Source organism: Populus trichocarpa, chromosome 10 (assembly GCF_000002775.5).
Source record: "Populus trichocarpa isolate Nisqually-1 chromosome 10, P.trichocarpa_v4.1, whole genome shotgun sequence".
NCBI classification, from domain to species: domain Eukaryota; kingdom Viridiplantae; phylum Streptophyta; class Magnoliopsida; order Malpighiales; family Salicaceae; genus Populus; species Populus trichocarpa.
The window spans coordinates 2,428,826-2,446,667 of record NC_037294.2 but is presented as its reverse complement, the minus strand read 5'-3'; the positions used below and the strand labels follow the sequence as shown (position 1 = coordinate 2,446,667).

The 17,842-nt window shown below is 34.1% G+C and overlaps 1 protein-coding gene across 3 annotated transcripts; it reads right to left on the bottom strand.

Annotated features, from left to right (window-relative positions):
- Positions 1-512: 512 nt before the first annotated feature.
- Positions 513-17,059, bottom strand: LOC7497952 (isoleucine--tRNA ligase, chloroplastic/mitochondrial). Of its 3 annotated transcripts, none has more exons than XM_052456139.1 (22): positions 16,792-17,059; positions 16,427-16,619; positions 16,128-16,282; positions 15,942-16,043; positions 15,319-15,388; positions 14,805-14,917; positions 14,563-14,631; positions 14,166-14,273; positions 13,378-13,528; positions 12,257-12,488; positions 11,776-12,062; positions 11,515-11,651; positions 10,147-10,294; positions 8,135-8,266; positions 7,242-7,370; positions 6,823-6,950; positions 6,565-6,729; positions 6,283-6,411; positions 3,306-3,379; positions 2,705-2,954; positions 1,628-1,807; positions 513-1,076 (listed from the first exon to the last, which is right to left on the bottom strand). In XM_052456139.1, exons 1-22 carry the CDS (start codon positions 16,885-16,887, stop codon positions 834-836), a joined length of 3,291 nt encoding a protein of 1,096 aa, XP_052312099.1. In that variant the 5' UTR covers positions 16,888-17,059; the 3' UTR covers positions 513-833. The 3 variants fall into 3 exon arrangements, with proteins under 3 accessions (XP_052312099.1, XP_024467117.2, XP_052312100.1); XM_024611349.2 differs by having other exon boundaries at positions 6,283-6,408; XM_052456140.1 differs by lacking the exons at positions 15,319-15,388; positions 16,128-16,282; positions 16,427-16,619; positions 16,792-17,059.
- Between the last annotated feature and the right edge of the window lie 783 nt (positions 17,060-17,842).

Here is a 17,842-nt window from a genome sequence, read left to right as displayed (position 1 = left end):
GGTTGGCTGTGGATGAGGTAGATTGAGAGGATAGTGAGACAGAGATCAGCGATGGCGGATGGCGAGACGGGGAATAAGCGACACAAAGCAGGGGAGGCTGTTTTTGGCTCTGGGATCACTGATTTAGTACTGAAAAACTTCTACTGTTTATACCTTCTTTTTTTTCCTCCCTTCGGTCCAGTTTTACCGGTTTTAAACTTTTAAAACTGGACTGATTTTTTTTTTTCTAGAATTTTTAATCAGTCAATTCATTTTTTTTTCTCAATTTGATTTTTTTTTAAATATTTTTTTATCTATTTTCTTGACTTAATTACTTTTCATTTTTTCTCTCTTTGATATCATCAGTCTTGATTCTGGGTTTGGTTTGAAAAATTGAAAAAAAAAAATTAAAAAAATCCAGGTTGATGGGTTACGGACCTGCACCCTTGCGGGATTGAGTATTTTTTCCACTAAAATCCAAGCCCCGGGGTTTTTCTCATTCTGCAACTACTCAAGACATTCTCTTTTGCAAATTATCAAAAACAAATTCCCAATTTCATTAGAGAAAAAAATAAAAGAGAGTAACTCGAATACGCAACAAATATAGCCACCAACAACAAAAATATGTTTGGCTTTCATTTTTCTCTACCCATCACGGTACTGTACACCATATTGATTGACTGTGCCGTCTAATGAAATCTACTTCGATTTGTCAAAACTGTCACTTCTGAACTTGACTGTGAAAAGCATTAGCCAGCTCAATTGAAAAGAAAGGCTATTAATTTTTAGTCTTCATGTCCTTGCTTCATTGGCAACTGGGTTTTATGCAGTCCAGCTTCTATTAACTTTTAGTCTCAGCAGGCTGCAGACACAGCAGGTTCTGGTTGGACAGCGACCACTTTATAACAGCGGCCACAAAGTGTCGGATGCTCCACAAAAGAACCAACTTGAGGTGTGTAATTCCAACATCTTTCACATTTCAGGCCTTCTGCTCGTGACACGCCAATCCAAACTCTTTCGCTTCCTTGAATGAGATATTCACCACTGTATGGAATAGCTTTAAGAACCTCATCCTCCACATGATGAAGCATCTCCGCCTGCACATTTCCATATAAATGACCCGAGGGGAAGAATAGTGAAACGTTCTACTAGTTCATGCAATAAGATACTGACACAGAAGGAAAATAGAAAATAGTAATTAAAGAAACTGTTCGATTTTTTGTTCCGAACTTGCAGAAACTGATTGAACTTCATATAGAGAAGAGGGAAATTGAACGATCAATCTCTGACAACCCAAGATCCTTTATGAGGCAGCGAGGAAGAATACCAATTACATGTAGTGGCCACCAAACCCAAACTTCAACCTTCTAAGAGAGTCCTATCTCACTTTTACCACTCCAATCGAAGCCCAAGGGTTTTTGAAGATGGTTTGTCCCTGTGACTGCTCGAGTGAGAAAAGGTTGAGTTAGGGTTCGTTCTGTCAGAAAGTGAACTGAAACTTTGGGTTTGGTGGTCTCTACATGTAACTAACTGGGTATTCTTCCCTGGCTACACGAAAACAATTTAAAAGTAGCCATAATAGTGGATAGATGAATTGAACTACTCAGGTAACAGTAACTGTAAATTGAAAAAAAGGAAATGAACATACCTGGGATGTTATGAATATGCGATGCAATGCATCAGCGTCATTGCTGGCTGTGCACATTTCATGTAACCTAGAAGCAAGGCTGGCATCAGAAGCATGTAGATAAACCTTTGCCTCCAAACTGGACCCAATCAACTTGCCTGTACGAGCAACCTCCAGAACTTTGTTCACCTCGGTTCTCAGCTGGTCAAATCATTTCAAGTCAGAAGCAAGCAAACATGATCAACGATATTCAGCAACTTTAAACGGTTGAATGAAACAACCGTGCGGTATTTCCTTTTGAAATAATGTAAAATAACCAACTAATACGCTAATCAGCATTTGTCTCATATTAAGTGCATGTTATGATCAAACATGCAGCCATTCAATTCATTAGTTGCATATTTAAGTATCATACATCATAACAATTACACCCAAAATTCACCAGATAACTCAGAATCATAATGGAACCTTCGAATGAATGAATCAGGAAGGGGAATGGAGTGTTATATTGTCCTGGGGGTAGCATTGGTGTTGATGGGTGGATGTGGCGACAGTGGTAGTGATAGTGGGTGTCTGGGTGATAGCAAAATGGTGATGATGGTGGACATTAGCGACAGTTGTCACAGTGATGGTAGGGGTGGAACTACAGCTTCTATTGAGGGGGGAACCATGCCCCCTGCCCCCAAACAAATTTCTTCTGGTCTAGCTCTTCCTCGGGTGGGTGGTGATGATGGACCTGGTTCTAGTGATACTTGTCATGGTTAGTGATAGGTGGGGCAGATTTCCCAGGTATCTGATTCCGAACACCACGAAGGACAAGCAAAATGATCAAATTATTTGCACATAACTACAAAAGGACACAGACTTTGGAAAAAAAATAGAGAGAAACATCTTGAGGACCCCCCATTTGAGATAATTCAATAGAAAGATGAAATAAGAGACAATCCATTGCTAATGAAATAAACTCGTGTTATCAAAATATTGTGTACAGCAAACAGAAGTAAAACTTAAAGTTGAAGATCAATGCAAAAGAATGAATTTGCACCCGACATACAATGCACGGTTAGTATGTTATCATTAAGTGAAATGAGAGACTACCTCAAGAATTTTTCCCCAAAAGTCAATTTCTTCAATAGGAAAAGCAAGCCATTTTTCATTGGTAGCAGGCCACTTCGATTCAAAAACAAACTTGGCAGCAGAACCATCTTGGACAGTAAACTGAAAGGGAAGATTCTGCCACACATCTTCAGCCAAATGAGGTAATATGGGTGCAATTACCCTCGCAATGGAAAGGAGATGTGCAGCAAGAACTGTTTGGCAACTTCTCCTTGTATGACTTGTTGTGCCCCTGAAAATCATTTACTTAGCTGTATAGAGTGACCTAGATTTGCAGTTTATACATGCATGACTTGATGCGCTAAGAAAAACTTGTGGTGATGGGGAGCGGAGCAAGGCTTCTCTGAACATTTTTTGTGCATTTTTTTGTTGAAATTTTAGATTTATTAAACCCTTCAATATTAAATTTCTACTAATTACTAAAAGTCCCAAGTAATAAATCCAAATCAAACAATCTTGATCTGAGCATTCATATTTCCCTATCCAACATCATGTTATAACAGAAAAATGCATAAAACAAGATGAAAAAAGAAAAAATGAAATGGGAAATTCCCATGATAATGTAAAACAATTGAAGAATTACCCAACATAAAGTCGATCTTTGGCAACATCAAAATAGAAATTGGATAGGTCAACAATAACAAACCGCTGAATGATCTGCAACAAAAATTACCCATTTAAGACATCCTAAAGGAAGCAAAGCAAGTTTGTGCATCAAATAAACAAAGGTCAAATTAAAATGAATAACAAATAAACATACAAAAATACAATTCCATGCATTGTTGTGGGCCTACTTCCTCATCTCATGGCTTTGAAGCTAACTAAATTATTTGTAATTCTATTCCTAAACCAACGGAGGGAAACTTTTTTTATATTCTTGACATAATAATGTTTATTGCATTATTTCATTAATGGTTAACATTTTTAGGTTTTGAAGAATTTAAAAAGAATCTAAGAAGCATTTTAGTAAATCAAGCATAACTTTTAATCCAATCGTTTGATTGAGCTGAAATTTTAACAGAAGATTCTGATTGCCATATTTCTTATTAGGTTAAAATTTCATGATGAATGAAGATAAAGAAGACTTTCAAATAAAGCTTGGGAGTTACTTTATGAATTGTCTTTATTTACCTTATTGTATTTGAATTCTTTTTCCTATTTAGATTAGGACTTTTAATTTAATTAAGATTTTACTATTTCAAAATTCCAATGTTAGATAGATTATATTAATTATATAAGTTATAATTATGAATCATTTCATACAAAATTTTTTAGTTTTAATTAGGAATTCTTTTCTATAAAAGATTTTAGAACTAATATAAATAGGATGTCAAGTTTATTTTAAAATAAAAATTATTATTTAGACTTTTAATAAATCACTATAGAGTTTTCTCTAAATTTCTCCACAACTTAGGTTTGTAGCTTTAAGACTTGAAAACCCTAACTTCTATTCACACCATACGCCACATCAACTAGTATTAGAGCAGGTTGGTCTCTTTTATGGATGAAAACGATAGCAACCCACTCCACAAAGCAAGAATGGAGGCCCTCTGGTGTGTTGTGTAGGCTCAAAAGCAGAAACTAGATCATTTTGATCGTTTAGAGCAAATCATAGCAGATTTAGCTCAACTAAAGGGTGGTGCAAACAGGGATTGTGAAGAGAAGGGGAACTTGCCTGGAGACTTACCTCGAGAAAGGCAAACCCCAGCCATATTCCTGAATTTGATGAGATTCCATTCTATAATGGGAGATTTTCGAAGAAAAGAGTTATTAATTAGTTGACAAAGTTGGAAGCTTAATTTTATTTCAACAAAGTTCCTTATCATCAAAAGGGAGGACTTATGGAAAGCAAGCTTTCTTATGGTGCTAGAGAATGGTGGTTTGAATTTCTAGAAGTTAGAACTCGTATTGGTATGCATTTAATTTATCTTGGTAAGATTTGAGACAATCATTAATTTTGAAATTTATACAAGATGATTACGAAGAAATTTTATATTAGATAGATAAACAACTAAATTATTATTATTTGTCTTATCTTCAAAAGGTAAGTAGAAAAAACATGGGGGAGTTTTATGAAAGTATTTTAAAGTTATCTAATCATGTTGAAGATAATGTGACTAAAAAGGGTGTTGACAAACCGTTTCAATATTTTAACCTTAAGTTAGAGAAGCTAGTGGCAAACGATGATCTTTCAGTTATGGATGAAGATCTTCAAAACAAGAACATGGAAGACATGGCAATTTTTGACAATTCTCTTAAAGGAATTATGAAAAACTATCTTGGTATTCCTTTACATACAAACGTTGAAGTGTTGAAGATCATAGATGATGATGAACTCAAGTTTGAAGTAAAAGAATGTGGAAAGAAACTAAAAGTGAACTTCATAGGAAGAGAAAATATAACATTAGATATGGATTTTTCTTTCGCATTTATACATCATAAATTAAATTTTGAAGTTTACATGTCAAAGACAAGCAACTTCATGAATAGACTATCTACAATGTTATATTTGAAATATCTATTCTTTTAGAGTGGTCGAGTTCAATTTCTAATATGCAACTCGAGGGCGAGATTTTTGAAAATAGAAGGGAATGACACGAAAAGGTTCTTCCATATTCTTGGCATAATAATATTTATTACATTATTTCATTAATGATTAAGATTTTTAGGTTTTTAGTTTAAGAAGTGTCTAAGATGCAATTTGGTAAATCAAGCATATCTTTTAATTCGACTGTTGGATCGTATTGAAATTTTGACAAAAGATTATGAAAGCCTTGTTTCCCATTAAAATTTCATGATGATTAGAGATCGAGAAGACATTCAAATAAGGCTCAGAAGTTACTGTGCAAGATTGTCTTTATTTATCTTGTTGTATTTTGATTCTTTTTCCTATTTAGATTATAAATTTTAATTTAATTAGAATTTTACTATTTAAAAATCCTAATGCTAAATTGATTCTATCAATTAAGTTTTAATTAGAAATCATTTTCTATAAATGATTTTAGAATTAATATAAATAGGGATGTTAGGTTTATTTTAAGATGAAGACTATTATTTAAACTTTTAATAAAATATTAGAGATTTATCTCTAAATTTCTCTACAACCTTGGAGTTTGAGAACCCTAGTTTTTAATCACATTATACGCCGTGTCATGAACTCCTCTATTAGTTTTCATTTCTTCATAGGGAAGGTCATCAGCAACATACTGTACCCTAGAAGTTGGGTTTGGTCATTTTGTTTGAAGAGCCGAGCAGTGCCCATTGTATTCTTCCCTCTGAAATCTACGAGTATTTTAATTTTTCAACTTAGTTCATAGCAATAGGACAAACATGTTGAATGTTCAAGGGTTCCAGAAGTAAATCATTTTCAAGAATGTTGGTCAAATAAGTTCACGTGCATGCATGCAAGTTATTGTTGAGCTTTTTTTAATTTTTAGTTCTATGTTACTGTGTACTTGTTACCTTGCCAAGGCAAAACCTGATTTCACTACCTGGTTGAGCATTAATGCAAAGGACTATATTTATAGGATGCCAAGAATGCAATAAAAAACAAATTGTACCTGAAATATCTTGAAAAATTGATAGTTGTCATAACTCTCTCGAATGGTGTTTACAACATTTTCCAGCTGAAATAGGGCGTGCTTATCAATCATGGGAAGATCATTGTACGAAATAGCATTGCCAGCCTGCTAATAGCAAAGTCTTCAATATAGTGGGCAGAGGAAGAGGGGTGTAAATATGGTAATGGCTCTAGCTACGTCAGAACTGCATAGCTTTATTTTCCATAATAAAACTGCCTTCAAAATCAAGAGTTCCAATTATATGAGGAAAGCTGAATTTACCTCCCAGTCATGCAGATTTCCCAAAAGGTATCTCAAAGTTCCTCGCAGCTTCCTATATATGTCAGAAATTTGCCGAAGGACTTGAGTACCAATCATGACATCACCTGTATAATCTACACTAGAAACCCAGAGTCGCAAGACATCAGCACCATAGCCAGGCGCTTCCTGCCAAGAGCAGAAATAAATTTTAGTAATAAATCATTTACATGAGAAAACACCCACATAAAATGTCTTGAATTATTATGCACCATTACTGACCTTTGAGTTTCTTCCCCCTTCAATTATAGTATGTGGATCTACAACATTACCCAATGATTTGCTCATCTTACAACCTTTCTCATCCAATACAAATCCATGAGTAATAACACTGGTATATGGAGCCTTTCCTGTAGAAAGAGAAGCAACAGAATGAATTCATTTTCAAGACAGAAATTTATGTTTAAGTGGGCATTTTACTGAGTTAGGGACATAAGTTTTTCTGTAGAAGTCTTGGGGGCATATGATATAAAATGAATGAAAAGAACCTGATGACATACATGTTTACCAACATAGCAGAAACAAAAATAACAGTTACAAGGATTCATTTTCAAGACAGAAAAACAATTTCTTCAGAAAAAATAAAAAAAAAAGCATCATCATAGCATTTTTCAACTCCAATTAGATCAGATGGCTGTTACCTTTTGTAGCAATACTAGTTAACAGGGAGCTCTGGAACCACCCACGATGTTGATCTGTACCTTCAAGATACAAGTCTGCAGGAAATTTAGGGCCACCACTTTTTCCCAACACAGCAGCCCATGAAGAACCTGAAATAGCAGTGAGCAACAAATAAATATAAGAAACCTAGCATAGAAAATAGGCGGGGCAAGTAAAAGCACGGACATCTCAAACCACAACAGAAAAATTTGTAAACTTTAAGCAGGATACTACAAATAATGCAGCTATGGAGCAACAGAAAAGCAAAACCTATTAAGAAAAGCAATGCAACACAATTAGAGTGAAGAAGAGAAAGCACAAGCGTGCAAAAATTAAGCAACTGAATCCAAGTGGGCTTCATTATAACCTTGCAGGCTTCACGTTGGTCAGAAGTCGTTGAAAGTTCAACATTTACCCACCCTCCTATCCCTTTTAATGGAAGTTAACGACAAAATGTTCCCAGATTAACATCAATCATTGAAAAAAGATTGAAGTATTTTGTTACACATGTTCCAAAAACATTTCCAAACCAGGTCAATCATAGACAAGATACCTTTTCTAAGAGGTACAACTTAAGTGCTTGCCAGGAATTGTAATAATAATAACCCTTGTTTTATCTCGACTATCTTCCACTCATGTTCATTACAAGTCTAATTCCCCCTTTACCCCAAAGTGAGAATGCATGTAGCATGTGAAGAAGAAGCCATTAAAATATCCGTACAGCAATAAGAAGTAACATGAAACTGCTATATTTCATACAAACAGAAGAATATAATATTGACATTGTCAGATGGAAAAGTTTACAATATAATAACACAGTACTCTGTGAGTACGTTCATGGTAAAGGTCTGTAATCTATGTAGTCTTATAATACCTGAATCAAACCAGACATCCATTGTGTCCATCCCTTTTTCATAATCTGACGCTTGATCACGATATTTTTCTGGGAGCAAATCCTCCACTTTCATATACCACCATGCGTCACTACCCTTGAGGGCTATTATAGCTGCAGATGGTGATCAGAAAAAATAAAGCCAGGATCACAAACTGAGCTGTAAGGGAATCTATCACTAGTCAAATAGGAGGCTAAGTCTGCATATTAAAAAACGACAAAAGAAAAAGAAAGAAGAAGATGCGACCTAATACAAATGGAAGTAATTAGGAATCCTTTTCTATAAAGGATTTTAAGACTAATAAAAATAGGATGTATAGTTTATTTTATAGAGATGAAGACTATTATTCAGATTTAATAAAAATACCAGAGAATTTTCTCTAGATTTCTCTACAGTTAGGCCTCTAAACTTAGGGTCTGAGAACCCTAATTTTATCTTCGTTATACACTGCTTTAGATGGTATCAAAGTAGGTCAGCATCTGGATCGTTGGCAAACCGTGAAGATAATCATGGAGCAGTTGATGGCAACCATCTCCATAATGGTGATCAGAGGATGTGGGTTGTTTGGGATCAGCTAGATTATCATTCAGTAGTGATAGCATTTTTAGAGGGGTGAATGCAAACCAGGTTTGGTGACATCAATGTTAGATTTGATGACCTTACAACCAGACTTGAGGCATTAGGGCTACACGCAAAAATGAACCGGGAAAGAAAAGAGGCACGTGTCAGGAATGAAGCCCGCTGCCAACCTGTCACAAAACCAGTTCGTGCAAATCCTCATGGTCATTATAATTACGGGTATTCATTTTATGAAGAAGATCTATTTTGGTTTATAAGAGGCACAAACAGGAATCACAAAGAGAGAAACACACTTGAAGACTTACTTCAGGCTGACCTTATCTTATCTTAGACCTATTCCTAAAATTCCTCCTAGACAACCATTTGTCTAAGAGTTGGTGAAGATGAACTTGATGGAGGCTGATGAACCTTGTCAGATCAAGACAAACAACCACAACCCGAGAGACAAATTAATCAATGTGATAGAAGGTTAGGATGAGTAAGAACTTTTTGACGACAAGGATGTTCTATATGAACCTAATAGAGACGATGAAGGAGATTAATATGATGATAAAGATCTTCCAAACAAGGACATGGAGGACCCGGTACTTTCTGACAAGTTTTCTAGGGATATTATGGAAGATTATTTTGGTGTTCCTTTAAATACAAAAATTGAAGTATTGTAGGGCATAAATAATGATGAAATCAAGTTTGAAGTAGAAAAATATGGGAATGAATTACACGTGGAATTCGATGGAATTGAAAGTATAACATCAAATATGAATTTTTCTTTGTTATACACACCATAAATTAAATTTTGATGTTTACAGGTCAAAGACATGCTACTTCATGAATAAATTAGCTACAATATTATATTCGAAGTATTTGTTCATTTGGAATGGAAGAGTTCAATTTCTAATAGATAACTCGAGGACAAGTTTTCCTCAAATGAAGGATACTAACGAAGAACAATTATCTCGGGGGTTATTGGGTCAGATTGACAAGGTCAAACCTAAAACAAATCCATAAAAAACCTGAAAGCATCTCATATGAAGCTTGAAGTTATAGTTTTAATTATTTTCCTAGTTAATTTTGGATTTTAATTATTTGTTTCCTACTTAGCTTAGAACTTTTAATTTAATTAGTATTTTACTATTTCGAAATCCTAATGTTAAATGGATTCTATTAATTAGGTAAGTTTTAATTAAGAATCATTTTCTATAAAAGATTTTAATTTTAATTAGGAATCCTTTTACATAAAGGATTTTAGAACTAATATAAATAGGATGCCTGGTTTATTTTATAAAGATGAAAACTATTATTCAAATTTAATAAAAATACTAGAGAGTTTTCTCTATATTTCTCTACAGATAAGTCTATAACCTTAAGGCTTAAAAACTCTAGTTTTATCTTCCTTATACGTTTCATCACTTACATTTGATATGGTCAATAGTCTCTTCATTCAAAAGTGGTTCCTTTGTCTTCAAATGGTAAAAGACTGGAATGGGGACACCCCATGTCCTTTGTCTTGATATGCACCAGTCAGAGCGGCTTGAAGTCATTGCAGTTATTCTGTTTTCTCCCTGAAGAACAGCCATACATTTAAACATTTAAACAAGAGATCACCAATTAGATACAGTGCCATTGGTAAAATGACAAACAGAGCTGAAAATAAATCCAAATATAAAAAACCACGTAAGTAAAAATCACAAGCTCTAATTTTTTTCCCTTGCATCATCCTCGACAATCATGAAAAACACACTTTAATAATTGCACTGCAGTGAATAAACAATTACACTACTAAAACTTTATAACTAAATCTATTAAGAAAAACTCACTTCCCAAAAGAGGTCAAGCTCAAGGCTTTAACAGAAGTGACAATCCTCTGACTGAAAATTTTTGGGAAATACCAGCACCTAGCATTAGATATGGAAACTTCAAACATGCTCAATCGAACCTTGATGGAAGAACCACCTTGGTGTCATATTCATGCTTTTGCTAACAAACTGTATGTTGAAAAAACACCTCCATTTAAGCACGTGCCAAATATAATGGACTTGGTAGGAAGAGTATAGACATGAACAGGATTTGCATGGTTAAACAGGAAAACTCAGCTAAACTCTGAAACAGAGGCAATTGCTTGGGTTTCATAAATTAGTTCCGAGGCTAAGTGAGGGGCATTAAACAGAGGCCTTTCGTTTGACAATCCGAATCAATTTTGGAAACCACAAAGCCATGCAATACATCCAGGTATCTATTCACTTCTGCATTGAAATTTATCTTCACCACAATCTAGGTGAAGAATTCCTACATTAAAAAATGAAATTCCCCAGGATAAAAGATATATTTGCTTCAAGAACTAAGTTTCCAAAACTTGTCACATCACTACTTGCTGACATCCTTTCAAAGGAGATGAGGTATTCAGGTATGAAAACACCCAAAAGTGAAACTATGACAATACATACTATACAAATAAAGTTATATTGTCTCATGGTACTAGAGAAGAAACCATGTAAAAAAAAACAAGCAAAAAGAAGGATTCGCACTGCCTCTACTATTTCCACTACATCAAACATTGAAAATACAGAAAATATGGAATATTACCAAATAAGAAAATATGCCTTATTACTAATGAATAATGATGATAACAGAAATCACATAACTTCCATAAAGTAATCACTTTGTGCAGAGGGCATAATTAAACATAGTGAGTTATCAACAGTAGTATCTTTGCAGAATGCAAGCATAGAAAGAGCCTAGCATATTGAATCAGAATACAACCAAAGCAACTATGCATCAAAACCTGAGGTGGAATCCATTTCACTTGGCTAATTGCCTCCATAGCTGACTGGCGAAACCCTTCTACTGAAGCAAACCATTGCTCAGTGGCTCTGAATATCGTGGGCTTTTTAGTTCGCCAATCATATGGATAGTTGTGCTCTGCATAAGAGAAAAGACGGATTCTTATACACTAGCATGGTTAGTTATACTCGTAGTAGAAACATGTTACCAGACGGGAAATATTAACTTCGCCATCACTTAAAAGGGAAAGAGTCCAACTTACGATATGATTCCTCCATGATAAGGAGCATTTGTTCATCCAGGTATTTCATGACAGCAATATTTCCATCCCCAAGTACATCAAGTCCACTAAACTGCACGGCTTCTTCAGTAAACTTCCCATCATCATCTACAGGGGATATTATAGGTAGTCCATATTTCAGGCCAGTTACATAATCCTCCCGACCATGACCAGGAGCTGTATGCACCAGTCCAGTTCCTGATTCTGTTGTAATATAATCCCCACCAATGACAACTGGGCATTCCCTCTTATCTATTGGATGAATATACCTGAAACCAAATTCAAAATCAGATATTAGTCTCTGAATAATAATATTAATTAATCATCCATACATTGTGGAGTGTGAATTCAGTAATTTTACTCATATAAAAAAGACATCATGTCATTGAGGAAAGAGATGTCAAATCAGTTACATTCCATGAGCTTTTTCTTATATAAATACACATTATTTTTCATATCTTACCGGCAGTTTTCAAGATCTGATCCTAACAGTGTTTTTTTGACAACTAGTTTCACACCCCATTTTGCTTCTAGTGTTGGCACAAGATCAGATGCTACTATAAGAAAAGGTTTCTTCTGTTCCTTCAGAACATGTCCAAGCCTTTGTTTCTTATTTCCAGAGGATGTAGAAGCATCTCCTGAAAACGACTGCACTTCAATTACAGCATATTGAAGCTTGGCATTGACAGCAACAGCTGAGAGAACATACCCCAAAAAGATTAGGAGAGAGAGAATTAAACGATTGAAGTTATGTGCAAATGAACTACTCATTTTATCCAACAAGGTCCAAAAACCTCTTTAACAAGCTGAACAAATCTCAGCTCGTTTTTTTTTTTTGGGGGGGGAGGGGTGTGGGTGGGCAATGAGCACATTAATTCTTGAAAAAACTACATGAACAAACGACGGTAGGATCAGCACCCTCTGCATTTCACCAGCAAGTATGAATTTACCAAACTGCATTGATGTCACTATTCAAATGGACAAATCCAAAATAATCACACAAAAAAGGCATTTCTAAGCTGCTCAACAAAAAAATAGATCAATAAAGATCTTAACCAAAGAGATAAAAAATCTCTGCAATAAACACAGGCAAAAAAATAAAATCATGGCCCATCATGCAGGTCTAATTTCTCACGACTCCCAAAAAAATTTAATGCTATTACCTGTTTCAAGGGATAAAGTAGTATTCAGAAGAAAAAACATGCAATATTAAGGATATACTTACTGCTTAACTTAATGGTGGCCAAATTCAAGGTGGTTGGAAAAATTCACTTTGGTGGCAGTTAGTATAGGCAACATGAAGTTCAACCAGGTATTAATGACCATTAATACATGACGATATCTAAATGATCCCCCCACACAGGCACGCATAACAAGGCATCAAACTGATTAAATCGTTAAAATATTGAATGGATGCACATAGTTTGAGAAAACAACATAACCGCAAATTCCAGATTCAGGCATGAGATGTGAAATTAAAAACAACTGCCTTAAATTAGTAGAACAAAAGGGACGAACCACCTATGCAAATACTGACATCATATGCAATAAATGAGTTGCAAGCCCGACTAGGTAAAGACTCACCAGCATTGGCTGGAACAGTCCAGGGAGTTGTAGTCCATATGGCCAGGCACAAATCTGGAAAGAATTCCTCTAATAACCCATCTGAAGTTGGAGGTGCGCTCACTACTCTAAATATGGCATATATGCTTTTTGAAACATGGCCCTCGGGATACTGCAGAAAAAACAACTTCCAGTTAGTTAACCAGCAGAATGATACCATGCAAATTCTGAAAGATAGGACAAGTTCGTGAAAAATGGTTTTGAGACTTTATAAGAAACTTGCTATAGGTTTACACTTCCCATCACAACTTTAAATCATGAAACATGGCTTCAAAAGCAGAGTAGGGAAAGAAATTCCAGACCATACATAAAAAGTCATAATAATTGCTAAATGATGGTTTATATTCCATTGAGTAGAAAAATCTGAAGACATTGTTTTCAAGCGCTAACCAGAAGAAGGATTGTACACATAAGACTAAAATTAAGCAAACATATCTAAATCTGAAGATATTGTTTCTAAGCGCTAACCAAAACAAGGATTGTACAGATAAGAAAGAGTAAAATTAGCAAACATATTCGGATACAGTTTATTGTACCAATATACTCAGAAACCATCAATAGAGCACATTAGAAGTCTTATCAGTTCTATAAATTAAGAATGCATAAACAAAATTTCTTTCAGTGAGGTAAAACATTTAGAAGTCTTATCAGTTCAAAATATTAAGAATGCATAAACACAATTTCTTTCAGTGAGGTACAACATAAAACCAAGAAAAGAACATGCTAGTATGCAAGAGGACTTAATATACCTCCAACTCAGCCTCTGCAAGAGCAGTACGTGATGAAGGACTCCAGTGAACTGGTTTCCTGCCCCGATAAATGTATCCTTGAAAGGCCATCTGGCCAAACACTTCAATCTATCAAAAAAATAAAATGATACAATTTCTTAGAAAGTTAACCATAACGAAAACCTACCAGAAAACTATGCAATGATAATAAGGAAAAGATGATAATTCTTTATACAGCATTAACAATTTGATCCATCGTATTTCACTTGAGTTAGAAGTTACTGAAATTCATTACATTGCACTTGTCTAGGCACCTGAAATGTACCAACTTACACACAAAAAAGTAAACTTTTGAATTAGTATTTTGGTTTTAACTTTTATGCATGCAAGTGCAATGGAGAAAAGTTGTACCAGCTACCTGAGCAGCTTCATATTCTGGATCTAGAGTCAGATAAGGCCTTTCCCAGTCTCCCCACACTCCAAAGCGCTGCAAGCATCAACTTAACAATGAAAAAAAAACCTAGCAAATAAGTAAATCAACTAAAAATGTCACTACGCCAACTCTTGAAAGATAATAAAACCATGTCTATTAGATAAATTTACTGGTTAATAAACAGAAAATGTCAATACTTAGCAAAGGGCAGATAAATAGGCTACAACCTTAAATGATGCCATCTGAGTTTTGACAGTTGCTTTAGCAAATTTGGCTGCCTTAGCTCTTAATTTTGATTGTGTCAGATCCTTTCTTGCTTCCTGATCCATTGACTGCAGAACTGTGTGATTCATAATGACAGTTAACTTGCAATTGTTTAACTCAACTTTTCTTTAAATTTCCACTTTTTTTATCCAAAGAATTGATTTGGCAACAAGGACATTCCAAAAAAAATGCCAGTTTCCTCATTTCAAAGAAATCTTTTTCTTAAAAAAAGCTAAACAGAGTGTCATAATTGATGTTATTAAAACACAAAATACAACATCTAGTATAATACTATATAGTTAAATCATCAGCAACAGTATAATGTTTTTATACAACTTTCAAATTTCACAGTTATAACCAAGCTCTGGCACCTGGAATTGTAACATAGGAATCAACACATCATGGTAAGGTCTTGTTTACTGCAGGAAAAATTAATTGCTAAGAAGAACAAGCACAAGAAAAGGTAACAATGCTTGCCTTTCAACTCAATTGGCAAGCCATGACAATCCCAACCAGGCACATAATGAACTTTGTAATTTTGAAGAATCTGACAATATTATAAAAAAAAATTAGATAGATCATTTTACTCTGGATTAAATCAGAAGAGGAAGCTAAATTATTTCCAGATTAATCACTGCCCGAAGGCTCTTGCATACACCATGATACATCTCTCGATAATGGCCAGCATTCTCAAGTTATTGATGTTATTACATAGCCAATATGTGTAAATGCAAAAATGACATCAATGTATGATCACAAGAATCATGAAAAAAAATACAGCCATTGAGCATGAAATGGTGGATAGTTTATCAGATTTGCAGTCCTCTTGCTTTCCTTTGTTTTCTAGTGTTTGATCCATTTCAGCAAGGAAACATAGTGAAGCCCATAAATTTAGCGATTCTTATCATTTCTTTTTTACTTTAAATTAAATTAATTACATGTTGAAACTTTTATGAATTGGAGTTCATCATTTTATCTAATTACTCGATTTCTGATGGTCCGGTTTCTTGTTAATAATAATAATAATAATAATAATAATAATCAAAGCATATAGGAACTAGGAGTAATACCTAAGTTTATAAGTAGGGAAGGGAACACACCTTATAACGGTTAATTACATCCTTCAAGATCTTATTAAGGGCGTGACCCATGTGTAACTCGCCATTGGCATAAGGCGGGCCATCATGAAGAACAAAATGTTCCTGACAAAGTAACTAAAGAGTAAGCTAATTTTTTCATACCACATATGAAAACATACACACGAGGACAGCAACAAAACCACCCACCCCTTCATTCTTATCAACTACTCTCTTGAACACTTGATTATCTTCCCATAGTTTCTGAATCTCAGGCTCCCTCACCAAAGCATTTGCTCTCATCCCAAACGTTGTCTTAGGTAAATCAACTGTATGCTTGTACCTCCCTTCTTCTTGTTTTTCCCCTAAAGCCAAACAATCTAATTAGTTGGATAAAAACACTTGTAGCCCTTAGTGAATGATTACAATTATGGATATCTCGAGCACTATCGTCTGAAAAACACGCAAACGTGATCATCTAAGTAATAAAGAGGGGGTAAAATACACACCCCTGGAAGCTTTTTTTGCAGCCATAACCGGTCCTCGAGATCTTTGCTTTGAAGACGGAAAAAAATCGTCACTAGAACTCGTAGAATAGTGCGTAACAGTGTTAAAGAGAGAGAGAACGCTTCCTCTTCGATAAAATAAGTCAACAGAAGTAGCAGTCCTCAAAGAAGAAGAACTACTTCTTCGCAACAGTACCTGAATTAAATTAATCAAACAATACAAGACAAAGTCAACACTAGTAAATTAAGTAGAAAATCCTAGCAAAGTTTCTTTGGGACATTTTATCGAACACAAGATGTGCCGTAAAGACAGATAGCACAAGGTAACAGACAAATAAAGGTGAGCAGGTGTGTGAATTGTTTCGTACTCTATGAGAAGCAGAGTGAATCATGGCTACTGTGGCTGCTTCACTAGGAGTGAATATTGAAGAATTTGCAGCTAAAGATTTTCGAAGAAGGGACATTTTGTAAGCTACTTTCTGTTTAAGTTCATTTCTTTTTTCTTCATTCTTTATGCATAGAGAGAGAGTGAAATAAATAAATAAATAATAAAGAGAAGGAAATTGGGGAGTTTGTGGATAAATGAATCAAAACCACACAGCTTCTGCTTCTCTCTCCTTCACCGTTCTAAAACAGTTCTAAACTATTTATTGCCGCCGATTACTTTTTTATAATATTATTAAATTCAAATACGATCGATATAATAACCCATACATCTAGTTGCTATTCTAATTAGGGTTTTAAAATAATTTGTGTGAAAGTTAATTTGGTGTAACAAAATCAACATGGTGGGAGGATATAGTTTTTTTTTTTAAAAAAAAATATTAATTTAATAATTTTTATAAAAAAATATTAAAAAATAATATTCTAGATTTAGCTGTGAAACCGGTCTAATTTATTCAATTTATAATCCAAGTTATGATTTTTAATAACCTTACTTTTTAAATTTTATTTTTTAATTAAATAATTATAAAAATAAATATTTATAGAAAAAATAACAAATAAGATTATCAAGTTGAAATATGTTTTTTTTTAATTATTGTTTCTAATTTATGTAATTTTTTTTGTTTGGACAACAAAAATTGTTTTTTATTAGCAACACAGTTCATTGAATAAAAAACAACAGCAAAAAACAAATTTCTCAAAATATATGGATTTGAAATAAAAAAAAAGAGTATATTAAAAACAAATCTAAATTTTCTTATTTAAGTATTTATTTTACTTTTGACGAAAATACTTTTTTACGAGGAATATTGTTTTTTATGAAAAAAAATCATTATAATCTTAAAAGCAAGCTTGAATTAAAAATAAATAAATTATGAATTGATCATCTCCTAGCAACCACATGAAAAAATAAAAAATTTTAAAATTTGATAAATATAATAAAATCATGTAAAAATCTATTAAAATTTTAAACAA